This window comes from Dendrobates tinctorius, unplaced genomic scaffold (genome assembly GCF_039654945.1).
Source record: "Dendrobates tinctorius isolate UK_male_01 unplaced genomic scaffold, ASM3965494v1 ptg000404l, whole genome shotgun sequence".
NCBI lineage: Eukaryota > Metazoa > Chordata > Amphibia > Anura > Dendrobatidae > Dendrobates > Dendrobates tinctorius.
In genome coordinates, this window is record NW_027362069.1 from 1,280,667 (window position 1) to 1,294,993 (window position 14,327).

General features: G+C 41.0%; 1 protein-coding gene across 1 annotated transcript in view; it reads right to left on the reverse strand.

The window, feature by feature from the left end:
• Positions 1-4,219: 4,219 nt before the first annotated feature.
• Positions 4,220-14,327, reverse strand: part of LOC141076410 (uncharacterized) — a 46,033-nt gene continuing 35,925 nt past the window's right edge. The window contains exon 7 of the mRNA XM_073563861.1: positions 4,220-4,233. Within this exon, the coding sequence (XP_073419962.1) occupies positions 4,220-4,233 (14 nt within the window). The remainder of the gene's footprint in view (positions 4,234-14,327) is intronic.

The window sequence follows — 14,327 nt, forward strand, 5'->3', positions numbered from 1 at the left end:
TAAAAAACACACACACATAAGAATAAAGTATTTTAATGAAATAAAACACAACATGGAATTCATATTTTTTTTGCACGCCCAGATCCAAGCGATGCCCTTGGTCTCCTGTATTAAAAAGTAATAAAATAAACAAACAAACCGTATACTCCCTGTCCGACACAGTCCAATTAATAACAAGTGTCCCACGACGATCTCCCCTACAGAACAGTGACATCAGGTGAGTGGGCCTCCCAGTGATGAACTGACAGGAGACAATGGCTCCTGCAGTGCATCACTGAGGTTACATGAGTTCAGGCTCTCACTTTGCAGCAATGCTGCATGAGAATTAGGATTAGGGTTAGGGCTATGGTTACGGGATCTCTTTCCCGGTGGTGGAGGGATACACAGCGGAGGATTACCTCTGCCTGTCATTTCATTGCTGGGGTCCCTGGAGAGAGGTCACATCAGCTGATGCAACTGCTCTATATGGGAGATAGTCTTGGGACCCTCATTATTATCTGGACTACAGCGGAAAGGTGAGTATAGGTTGCTTTATTATTTTATTACAGGAGATCGATGCCCGCAGACCCCCGCATGGCCTGTCCACCAACCTGCACAGCCAGCAGACAGCCCACAGATCCCCGCACGGCCCGTCCACTCCCCGCATAGCCAGCAGACAGCCTGCAGACCCCTGCACTGCACACACAGCAGCCCGCAGACTCCGGTACGGCCTGTCCACCCCTCGCACAGCTGACAGACAGCCCGTCCACCCCCCCCGCACAGCCCCGTCCACCCCCTGCACAATCCCATCACTCTTGATGGGTGAGGAGACAGATGCTGCAGAGTGATGGGGCTGTGACGTGTGGTGCAGCACCGCCCACACACTGCTGTGACTCTTGATGAGCGACAGCAGTGTGTTGATGCTGGGTCACGCCTGCTGATGATGTCACATCAATTTCCAGAGTCAGGAAATTGACATGACATCAGCAGATGTTAGCGGCAGCTGCAGCCTGGGGGTCACGTGACCTGGAATCAGCTGCCCGCATGACGCCGCTCACAGGCAGAATTGGCAACGCAATGTAATTACAAAAATCATTAGGGGCCCCAGGGGGATATAATGGGGGGTTACAAAAAGTAGTGGACAACCCCTTTAAATTGTCCATAAAAATGGCAAGCTATGTAAAAACCTTTAATTATTTACCAAGACAATGACAGCTCACAGTCTAATAGAAAACCTTGTTGGATGAACCAGTAGTGTGTGGTGTTCAACTGTTTGTTCATTCTGCCTCCCAAATATCAAATAAAAAGAAAAACAGATAAGGCAGGTTAGTTAGGGTTAGTGTTGGGGCTAAAGTTAGGGTTTATTCTGAAGTTAGGGGTAGGGTAAAGAATTAGGCTTTTCTCCATTGTTTCCCCAATAATTTGGTCACGTCAGTCACGTCGTAGTTTTGTATTTACGTAAAAAAAAAGAAAACGAATAAAATGGCCGGTCAGTATTATAGTGCAGAGGAGGCTTATGCACTTTTATGTTCCGACAGCGAATAAAGTATTGAAGAAAGCATACAGGATAGTATTACATACATAAGTATACATTAGAGTACAAATTATAATACTTTCCCCATATTTTAATAAATGCAAATACACCAAACACATCCCTCCCCCTTCCCATAACAAGAACCCCCCCGTCACGCATCTACAATCCTTAGCCATGCATTACAATGTTGAACACTGTTTTATAACCCTAATAACCTATTTTTGACGAGTTCTGCGGAAGCCAATCCGGGAAAGTCCAAGCACCCCCCCAGATATTCTCGTAGTGGTTCATCTTGCCTCTTTTCATGTAGACGCTTCGCTCCATAAGGATTACAAAATTAACTCTCTTTACAAATTCCTGCCTAGCTGGAGGATTCTCATCTAACCAGTGCAATATGATAGTTTTACTTGTAACATAAAGCAGTCTGGCTATTGCTAACCTACCCCATTCATCCAACGCCACCTCCTCTACATGATCTAAAATACACGTCAATGGATCTCGAGTAATATTTGCTTCCGGCAAGCTTTCCACCAAATCCAGGACCCCGATCCAAAATGCCTGTAATCTTGGACAAGACAATGGCATATGAAGAATATCCACTTCATCCATCGTACATCTCGGACATCCAGAGTCTGCCCTTAGTCCAGCCTTTTTCATCCACACAGGTGTCCTGTGTACCCTATGTATAGTGTATAACTGCGGCCCCCTCCCAGATTCACTTACAGATATTCTAGGGACATATTGTAAAACCGACTCCCACTGCTCATCCGATATGTCTCCCAAATCCCTTGTCCATTTGGATCTAGCCATCAATGGCTGTCTATACAAAAATGTACCCAGCAATCCCCTGTAAATTATCGATATAACACCCCTAGTGCCCCTCTGGGGGCCAAGCGTATTCAATATACTGTCATTCTGTATCACTATCGGTGACTTGCTCCACTGTCTAGAGAATGCGTGTCGCAGCTGCAGATACTGGTAAAACATAGTATGCTCCAAAGGGAACTCTTCACTAAGTGTTTCAAATGTTTTAAATGTCTCACCATCTAGCAACAGCGACACATACCATATACCTATTCTTCTCCACTGTCCAAAATTCCATAGACTTAGCAGTTCAGTCAGCCGGGGGTCAAACCAAATAACTGTATCTCATGTATTCCCCTATACCCCTCTATAGCTTTATTTTTTTTCCACAGTTTGAGATTTTGGCATTTTTATGACACTAGTCAATGTCTGCCCAGAAATGCCCCTGAACATGACAGACTATTCAAAATCAGACCCATCATCGAAGACTTGACAGAAAAGTTCTTATAGCTCTACACCCCAACAGAAAACATTTCCATTGATGAGTCCCTTGTAAAATTCAAAGGAAGACTGCACCTCAAGCAATTTATTCCTTCGAAGAGGGCAAGGTTCGGAATAAAGCTCTATAAAATGTGCGAGAGTTCAAGCGGATCCACATCAGCTTTTCACATTTATGAGGGGAAAGACAGCCAACTAAACCCACCAGGATGCCCTACTTATCTGGGGACATCTGGAAAAATCATTCATTTTTACAAAAATGCTACAATCTGTATATTGACAACTACTACACCAGCATACCCCTATTTAAAAGTCTGGTTGAACATAACATAGGGGCTTGTGGGACCATTCGAAAAAACCGTCAGGGGTTTCCACAATCATTGGTCAGCAAAAAGTTCCGAAAGGGGCAGTCAGGGGCTTTACACAATGGAGAGCTGCTTGCCCTTAAGTTTAAGGATAAAACAGATATTTTTATCCTGAGCTCGATCCACACAGATGCCACAAGGGCCACTGCAGACCAACAGGGATCCACTACTCCAAAACCTGTGTCTGTCACTGACTACAACAAATATATGGGGTGTGGACCTTGCAAATCAGGTTCTACAGCCATACCAGGTATCAAGAAAATCATAGATCTGGTATAAAAAGTTATTTGTTTCAGGTGGCCACATATAATTCTTTTATGTAATGCAGAAAAGCCGGAAATGCAGATACTTTCCTTGATTATCAGGAAAAGGTCACTGAAAATCTTGCTTTTGAAAATGTTGTCCCAGCCAATCCTTTAGAATCTGAAGATGTCAGAAGACTCACTGAGCGACATTTTATTGCGCTCATCCCAGTAACTGAAACAAGAAAGAACCCCCAGAGAAGATGTCGTGTATGTTCCTAGAGAGGAATGAGGCATGATCCCCGCTATTATTACCCACAATGCCCATCACTGCCAGCCTTATGCCTCCATGACTGCTTTACAATCCTCCACACAGAACCACGTTTTTGAACTGTTTTGACATTCAAGCATTTGGATTATTTAGTGACAGACACATTTGAGTGGAGCTGACTTAACAATTTCCGGGGGTAGGTGGGGGGAGGTCTCCAGAGATACAAGCTGGGCACAATATATTGGGCACTACAATGACATTTTTGCTCTAAACCTTCCTCTACGTGCTTCTGGAAATCATTTGTGTAGTGAAAATGGTCACTATATCCATAGATGAATTCCCAGTGGGGTGTCATTTCCAAAATGGGCACAAGAAATATAATTCACCGCACACTTTTCTTGGATATTATGCAAAATTAGTGAATTTTATTAATAAACATCCAGTCCACAGAAAAAAAGTGCCAGAACAGAAAAATTAGTATATACAACCTAGATTCCCATACCGAACGTTTCGATCCTCCCGGATCTTAGTCATGGGGTACTACAAAAATAGAGAGGACAATATAAGAAAACATATATGACAATATATACATATACACTGTGTGCAGAATTATTAGGCAAATGAGTATTTTGATCGCATCATCCTTTTTATACATGTTGTCCTACTCCAAGCTGTATAGGCTTGAAAGCCAACTGCCAATTATGCAAGTGAGGTGATTTGCATCTCTGTAATGAGGAGGGGTGTGGTCTCATGACAACACCCTATATAAGGTGTGCTTAATTATTAGGCAACTTCCTTTCCTTTGGCAAAATGGGTCAGAAGAATGATTTGAAGGACTCTGAAAAGTCAAAAATTGTGAGTTGTCTTGCAGAGGGATGCAACAGTCTTGAAATTGCCAAACTTTTGAAGCGTGATCACCAAACAATCAAGCGTTTCATGGCAAATATTCAACAGGGTCGCAAGAAGCATGTTGATAAAAAAAGGCGCAGAATAACTGCCCATGAATTGAGGAAAATCAAGCGTGAAGCTGCCAAGATGCCATTTGCCACGAGTTTTGCCATATTTCAGAGCTGAAACATTACTGGAGTATCAAAAAGCACAAGGTGTGCCAAACTCAGGGACATGGCCAAGGTAAGGAAGGCTGGAACACGACCACCTTTGAACAAGAAACATAAGATAAAACGTCAAGATTGGGCCAAGAAATATCTTAAGACAGATTTTTGTAAGGTTTTATGGACTGATGAAATGAGAGTGACTCTTGTTGGGCCAGATGGATGGGCCCGAGGCTGGATCAGTAACGGGCAGAGAGCTCCACTCTGACTCAGACGTCAGCAAGGTGGAGGTGGGGTACTGGTATGGGCTGGTATCATCAAAGATGAACTTGTGGGACCTTTTCGGGTTGAGGATGGAGTGAAGCTCAACTCCCAGACCTACTGGCAGTTTCTGGAAGACACCTTTTTCAAGCAGTGGTACAGGAAGAAGTCGGTATTGTTCAAGAAAAACATGATTTTCATGCAGGACAATGCTCCATCACATGCATCCAAATACTCCACAGCGTGGCTGGCCAGCAGGGCTGTGGAGTCGGAGTCATGGAGTCGGAGTTAGTTTTGGTTGGAGCCGGAGTCGGAGTCGGTAGAAATGTACCGACTCCGACTCCAGCTTTAAAAAAAATGTATTAATATTTCATAATTGAACTTTCATATGAATTTTATAAACGTTACTCAAATATATATGTTCTATCAAACTATGAACAACAGTGATAAGCAGTTCTGCTGGAGATAGAGACATTTCTTACTTCTTGTGTGTCACTGTTCTCCACTGCCCTTATCTAATCTTATACTTGGTTAACCTCATGCTGCCCCAACCCCCCTACTTACAATGTATGAAACTGAAAGTGAAAATGTGTTGCAAATTCTTAGTAGTAAAGCTCCTCCTCTAGACTAGATCATACTAGGTGTGCGTCTTCCATGCATCTCACAGCTGCCTGCTACTCAGAAGAGGAAGACTGTAAGAAGTATTATCCTTTCAACAAACTTTGCATCAGTTAACTGTGAGTACATGAGGAATAACAACAGTATTACTGACCACTAGAGTTGAGCGATACCGTCCGATACTTCAAAGTATCGGATCGGAATGGATCGGCCGATCTTAAAAAAAAAGTATCGGTATCGCCGATTCCGATACCGGAAGTCCCATTCAAGTCTATGGGACTTCCGGTATCGGAATAAGAAAAATCCTGTTTTTCCCTTGTACAGCCTCTCTGGGGTCTGTACGGGCCTTTCTGGGGGCTGTGCCGGCCTGCCGGGGGGCTGTGCCGGCCTGCCGGGGGGCTGTGCAGGCTCCGGTGGTCTGTGCCGGCCTGCCGGGGGGCTGTGCAGGCTCCGGTGGGCTGTGCCGGCCTGCCGGGGGGCTGTGCCGGCCTGCCGGGGGGCTGTGCAGGCTTCGGGGGTCTGTGCAGGCATCGTCCGATGGGACTACAAGTCCCATCGGGCGATGCCTGCTACCATGACAGTGATTGACACATTAGCCAATGATGGGACAGTAGTAGTCCCATCATCCGGCTAATGTGTTGAATGTAAAAAAAAAAAAAAAAAATTACATGCTACATACATACAACATGCATGCTACATACATGCTACATTCATACTACATATATACTACATGCAACATACATACTACATATATACTACATGCAACATACATACTACATATATACTACATGCATGCAACATGCATACTACATATATACTACATACATACTACATATATACTACATGCATGCTACATACATACTACATACATACTACATATATGCTACATACATACTACATATATACTACATACATACTACATGCTACATACATACTACATGCTACATACATACTACATACATACTACATGCATGCTACATGCTACATACATACCACATACATACTACATACATACTACATGCTACATACATACTACATATATACTACATGCAACATACATACTACATATATACTACATGCATGCAACATGCATACTACATATATACTATATGCTACATACATACTACATATATACTAAATGCATGCTACATACATACTGCATGCTACATACATACTACATATATGCTACATACATACTACATATATACTACATGCAACATACATACTGCATGCTACATACATACTACATGCTACATACATACCACATATATACTACATACATACTACATGCATGCTACATGCTACATACATACCACATACATACTACATACATACTACATACATACTACATGCTTCATACATACTACATATATACTACATGCATGCTACATACATACTACATGCTACATACATACCACATACATACTACATACATACTACATGCTACATACATACTACATATATACTACATGCATGCTACATACATACTGCATGCTACATACATACTACATGCTACATACATACCACATATATACTACATACATACTACATACAATACATTCATACAATACATACATAGACATACAGTACATATAACATAGAGTAACATACTTACCAATACTTGTCACATTGTTCCCCGAAGCCATTGTCTTTTACGGAATAAATATTAACATAACAAACCACAAAAATACTCACCCACGATCCGAAGCAGTCCACGAGTGTGTCCCACGATGATCTTGGGTAGAGAACTGCAGCATCAGCTGTTGCTGCCGTTCTCTACGGGCTGCAGGAATCCAATGACGGAAGGTAGGTATCCTTCCGCACTGTATTCCTCCGCCACTTAAAAAAAAAAAAGTCCCTAGTCTCACTTTATGCCATTGCTGTGTGGGAAATTCCCACGCAGCAATGGCATAAAGTGAGACTAGGGACTTTTTTTTTTTTTAAAGTGGCGGAGGAATACAGTGCGGAAGGATACCTACCTTCCGTCATTGGATTCCTGCAGCCCGTAGAGAACGGCAGCAACAGCTGATGCTGCAGTTCTCTACCCAAGATCGTCGTGGGACACACTCGTGGACTGCTTCGGATCGTGGGTGAGTATTTTTGTGGTTTGTTATGTTAATATTTATTCCGTAAAAGACAATGGCTTCGGGGAACAATGTGACAAGTATTGGTAAGTATGTTACTCTATGTTATATGTACTGTATGTCTATGTATGTATTGTATGAATGTATTGTATGTAGTATGTATGTAGTATATATGTGGTATGTATGGAGCATGTAGTATGTATGTAGTATGTATGTAGCATGCATGTAGCATGCAGTATGTATGTAGCATGCATGTAGTATATATGTAGTATGTATGTAGCATGTAGTATGTATGTAGTATGTATGTAGTATGTATGTAGTATGTATGTAGCATGCATGTAGTATATATGTAGTATGTATGTAGCATGTAGTATGTATGTAGCATGTAGTATGTATGTAGCATGCATGTAGTATGTATGTAGTATGTATGTGGTATGTATGTAGCATGTAGTATGTATGTAGCATGCATGTAGTATATATGTGTTATGTATGTAGTATGTATGTTGTATGTATGTAGCATGCATGTAGTATGTATGTAGTATGTATGTAGTATGTATGTAGCATGCAGTATGTATGTAGTATGTATGTAGTATATATGTAGTATGTATGTAGCATGTAGTATGTATGTAGCATGCATGTAGTATATATGTAGTATGTATGTAGCATGTAGTATGTATGTAGTATGTATGTAGTATGTATGTAGCATGCATGTAGTATATATGTAGTATGTATGTAGCATGTAGTATGTATGTAGTATGTATGTAGTATGTATGTAGTATGTATGTGGTATGTATGTAGCATGTAGTATGTATGTAGCATGCATGTAGTATATATGTGTTATGTATGTAGTATGTATGTGGTATGTATGTAGCATGCATGTAGTATGTATGTAGTATGTATGTAGCATGCAGTATGTATGTAGTATGTATGTAGTATATATGTAGTATGTATGTAGCATGTAGTATGTATGTAGCATGCATGTAGTATGTATGTAGTATGTATGTAGTATGTATGTAGTATGTATGTAGCATGTAGTATGTATGTAGCATGCATGTAGTATATATGTAGTATGTATGTAGCATGTAGTATGTATGTAGCATGCATGTAGTATGTATGTAGTATGTATGTAGTATATATGTAGTATGTATGTAGCATGTAGTATGTATGTAGCATGCATGTAGTATGTATGTAGTATGTATGTAGTATATATGTAGTATGTATGTAGCATGTAGTATGTATGTAGCATGCATGTAGTATATATGTAGTATGTATGTAGCATGTAGTATGTATGTAGTATGTATGTAGTATGTATGTAGCATGTAGTATGTATGTAGTATATATGTGTTATGTATGTAGTATGTATGTAGTATGTATGTGGTATGTATGTGGTATATATGTGGTATGTATGTGGTATGTATGTAGTATGTATGTAGTATGTATGTAGTATGTATGTAGCATGTAGTATGTATGTAGCATGCATGTAGTATGTATGTAGTATGTATGTAGTATTTTTTTTTTTTTTTAACATTTAACACATTAGCCGGATGATGGGACTACTACTGTCCCATCATTGGCTAATGTGTCAATCACTGTCATGGTAGCAGGCATCGCCTGATGGGACTTGTAGTCCCATCGGACGATGCTTGCACAGACCCCCGGACATCAGCACAGCCCCCCGGCAGGCCGGCACAGACCCCCACAGGGTGCACAGACCACCGGCAGGCCGGCACAGCCCCCCGGCAGGCCGGTACAGACCCCCACAGGGTGCACAGACCACCGGCAGGCCGGCACAGCCCCCCGGCAGGCCGGTACAGACCCCGGGCAGTCCACACAGCCCCCCGGCAGGCCGGCACAGCCCCACGGCAGGCCGGCAGAGACCCCCGGAAGGCCCGAAATGACGGCGCATCATGATGCGCACACACCGCGCATCATGATGACGTCAGGCTGTCAATCAACTTTGAACTTCCGATTCCGATGCCGACTTCCGATATTGAAAAAATATCGGAAGTCGGTATCGGAATTCCGATACAGCAAGTATCGGCCGATACCCGATACTTGCGGTATCGGAATGCTCAACACTACTGACCACTATATCAGTTGTACGACCTGGCAATAATTTTGTACAATTGTTTTTAGGAAAAACAATTGTCATTTGGATTGTGAATGCAGAATTAAAAACCTGAGAATGTCAAAGAAGCATCACATTAAATCAGCTGTATTTGAACATTTCACCATCACTCAAGATAGAAAACATTATGTCTGTCAGTGTATGACAAATGATCCAGACGAAAACAAATGCTGTGAAGCCAAGATGAGTGCATATTCAGGCAAAGATAAAAATGCTCCTACCAGAGCTTCTAATCTAAAGAGACATTTACAGCGCTTTCATCCAGAAGTACTGAAAGCAGTGGATGAGAAAGACTGCATCCAAACCAATGAACCAGTGCCCAGCTCTTCCAGCCAAACAAAGCAGCAGAGAACTTTGCAGCCATCAGTTGCAAGATATTTTGTCAGTGACAAAGTTACTGTGACAATGACAGTAGATACATTTAAAAAACAGATCATAGAGCTTGTTGTAAAGGATAGTGTGCCTATTTCATTATTTTCACGACCAGCTTTTATGTGTCTGAATGGGGAAATGGTCCGCAAGCTTGGTGTTTCTCTGGAGAGAGTATTAGAAAATTAGTAATTGAAGAAGATTTTAAACAAAAGGAAGAACTTAAAAAAACTCTCAAGGGAGCCTGTTTCTTAAAATGGATACCTGCACACGTCACAGAGTGAACTATTTTGCCATCAATGTCCGATTTGTTTGTGACAAAAATGAAAGTTACCAAGACATTGGCAGTAAAAGACACCAAAGCTCATCACACCAGTGAGTTTCTCCAGGTCTTGGTGGAAAAGGTTCTGCAAGACTATGAACTTAAAAAAGAGCAAGTTCTTTCTGTCGTAACTGACAATGCTTCAAATATGATAAGTACTATTAAGCTAATGAATGAGAGTAATGATGGTGACCAGCAGCTAGAAGAACATTCTGGGTCCACAGACACAGAAATGTTTGAAATAGAGGAACACAGTATTGTAACTGAGGAGCAAACTGAAGTTGCTTCAGATGAACAGCAACATGATAGTTTAGATGATCTTGTTGAAACTGTGTCAATATGTTCTTTCATTCATCACATGCGCTGTGTTGTGCATACGCTACAGCTGGCTATAAGAGACAGTCTGCAAGAAGGACATGCTGCTGCACGGATTGGCAAGGTGAGAAAATTGGCTACTGTTGCCAGAACCCCTAAAGTTGACTCAATTTTGAAGAGACGTGCTGGAAAAGGGGCAATTATTGATCAAGCCACACGATGGGGCAGTACTTACTTAATGATTCAGCGCTTGATTGAACTGAAAACCTTTCTTGTAGACATGGCTAACCCTCAACTGACGCTAAATGAAAGTCAGTGGAATCAGGTGACTGAGCTGGAAAAATTGCTAGAGCACCCATTTACAGTGACTAAAAAATTACAAGCAGAGGACTTAACTCCAGGTATTTTCTTAAAGGAGTGGAAGAACCTGATGTTTCGCCTGTCCCAAAGAGGAGGGTTAATTGCAAGTGGCATTGCTACATCAATGAAACGGAGAGAGGAGCTACTATTACAAAATAACATTCTTTTGGCAGCTGTTTATGTAGACCCAATGCATCGGATTCTTCTAGATGATCAACAGCTAAGTAAAGGAAAAGAAGCTCTGTTTGAAATAGCAGTAAGGATGAAAGGGTTGCAGAACAGTCAGGAGGAACAAGAAGAATTTGGTCGTCCTGCCACATCTTCACCCTCATCATCAACTGATGAAGAATTTAATTTCGAAAAATATTTGGATCACAAGCACCGTGCAAAGCGTTCCCGCATAGAAGAACAGCCAGTACATTTCAGCAGAATTTTTCATGTGCACTAAAAGAAATTGAGAAATTTGACCGTTCATCAAAAATAACAGTGCAACAAGCGATTCCTCTGTATCCTGACATTGTCAGAGATGTTGCCCGAGTGGTTACTGCTTTGCCACCAACACAAGTTAGTGTAGAGAGGTTGTTCTCTGCTCTCAAAATAATTAGATCAGATTTGAGGGCATCCATGAAGGAGGATCTGACAGAGGCAATACTTTTTCTGAGGACAAATTTATAGATTTCTTCCTTTTAACTGCATAAAAGTGTTTATTGCATATTTACTTACAGTTTAGAAAAGTTTATAAAAGTTATTTGCTATATTCTAATTGTATTCTAATAAATGTAGTTTTTGCTCTAAGTGGTCTGATTACTTATATGATGGTGAGAAACTGAATAAGCACGATGTTTAATATTTTACAACAGTAAATTTGTTGTTATGAATTGGCCATTTATGAAGGAGTCGGAGTCGGAGCCGGAGTCGGAGCCTGATAAAATCCAGGAGTCGGAGTCGCAACTGTGGCTTACCGACTCCACAGCCCTGCTGGCCAGTAAAGGTCTAAAAGAAGAAAAAATAATGACATGGCCCCCTTGTTCACCTGATCTGAACCCCATAGAGAACCTGTGGTCCCTCATAAAATGTGAGATCTACAGGGAGGGAAAACAGTACACCTCTCAGAACAGTGTCTGGGAGGCTGTGGTGGCTGCGGCACGCAATGTTGATCGTAAACAGATCAAGCAACTGACAGAATCTATGGATGGGAGGAAGGCCAGTGTCATCATAAAGAAAGGTGGCTATATTGGTCACTGATTGTTTTTGTTTTGTTTTTGAATGTCAGACATGTTTATTTCTACATTTTGTGTTGTTATATTGGTTTCCATGGTGAAAATAAACAAGTGAGACGGGTATAGATTTGTATTTTATTAAGTGGCCTAATAAATCTGCACAGTAATAGTTACCTGCACAAGCAGATATCCATCCTCCTAAGATAGCCACATCTAAAAAAACCCCACTCCAACTTCCAAAAATATTAAGCTTTGATATCTATGAGTCTTTTGGGCTGATTGAGAACATAAGTTGTTATTCATTAATAAAAAGAATCCTCTCAAATACAACTTGCCTAATAATTCTGCACACGGTGTACATATGGCTAATACATAAAAACCATATATACAAAATGATTATGTACAAAAGAGGGACTGTTAATACCAGATGAAGGGAAACCACGGTTTAAACAAGGATTTTTAGTGATTGAAATCCAGAATTTGTAAATATGCAAATAAATACAGCAACACAAATTATGGAACATACGTAGAATGTATTGTATTGATTAACGAACGCTGTAAGCTAAAGCTGGATGTTTTTGAATAAAATTCACTAATTTTGCATAATGTCCAAGAAAAGTGTGCGGTGAATTATATTTCTTGTGCTTATCTGGGTCCCACGTGGTCCATTTCACCAGCACCTTGCCCTTTTAATGACCCGAGTGCACGCCATCCTACCATTATTTCCAAAATGGGGTCACTACAGGGGGGATTCTGTTGGTCTGGGAATTGGAAATGACACCCCTCTGGGAATTGGAAATGACAGCCCTCTGTGAATTCATCTATGGGTGTAGTGACCTATCTACCTATTTTCCAATGTAAAATCTGGGGTTAAAACAACATTTTAGTGGTAAAAATGTAATTATTTTTTCTTCAAAGCCCAATGGTATAATTTTCTATGGAACAGCTGTGGTGTCAGTATGCTCACTGCACCACTAGAAGAATTCATTCAGGGAAGTATTTGGTAAAATGCAGTCACTTTTGGGGGTTTATGCTGTTCTGGCACCTCAGGGGCTCTGACAATGTGACACGTCACCCACAAACAATTCCAGCAGAATCTGCTCTCCAATACGGCGCTATTTCCCTTTGGAGCTCTGCCATGCGCCCAAACAGTGGTTTACCCCCACATATGGGGTGTCAGCATACTCACGACAAATTACACAACACATTTTTGGGTCCAATTTCTCCTGTTACCCTTTGGAAAAAATTGAGGGCGGAAAGATCATTTTTTGTGGAAAAAATATGATTTTTTTAATTTTCACGGCTCTACGTAATTATCTTCTATGAAGCACTTGGGGTTCAAAGTGCCAACACACATCTCCTTGGGGGGGTCTTGTTTCCAAATTAGTGTCACTTGTTGGAGGTTTCCACTGTTTAGGCACATCAGGGGCTCTCCAAATGCAACATGGCAACCGCTAATTATTCCCACATATTTTACATTCAAAAAGTCAAATGTCGCGATTTCCCCCACATATGGGGTATTGGCATGCTCAGGAGAATTTGCAAAACAAAACGTATAGTCCATTTACTCCTGTTACCCTTGCAAAAGTGAAAACATTAGGTGTAAAGGAACATTTTTGGTATAGAAAAGTAAATGTTTATTTTTTCCTTCCAAATTGCATTCATTCCTGTGAAGCACTTGAAGGGTTAATAACCTTCTTGAATGTGGTTTTGAGCACCTTGAGGGGTGCTGTTTTTAGAATGGTGTAACTTTTGTGTATTTTCTGTCATATTGACCCCCCAAACTCACTTCAAATGTGAAGTGGTCCCTAAAAAATGGTTTTGTAAATTTTGTTGTAAAAATGAGACATCGCTTGTCAAATTTTAACCCTTATAACTTGCTAATGAAAAAAATTTGTTTCCAAA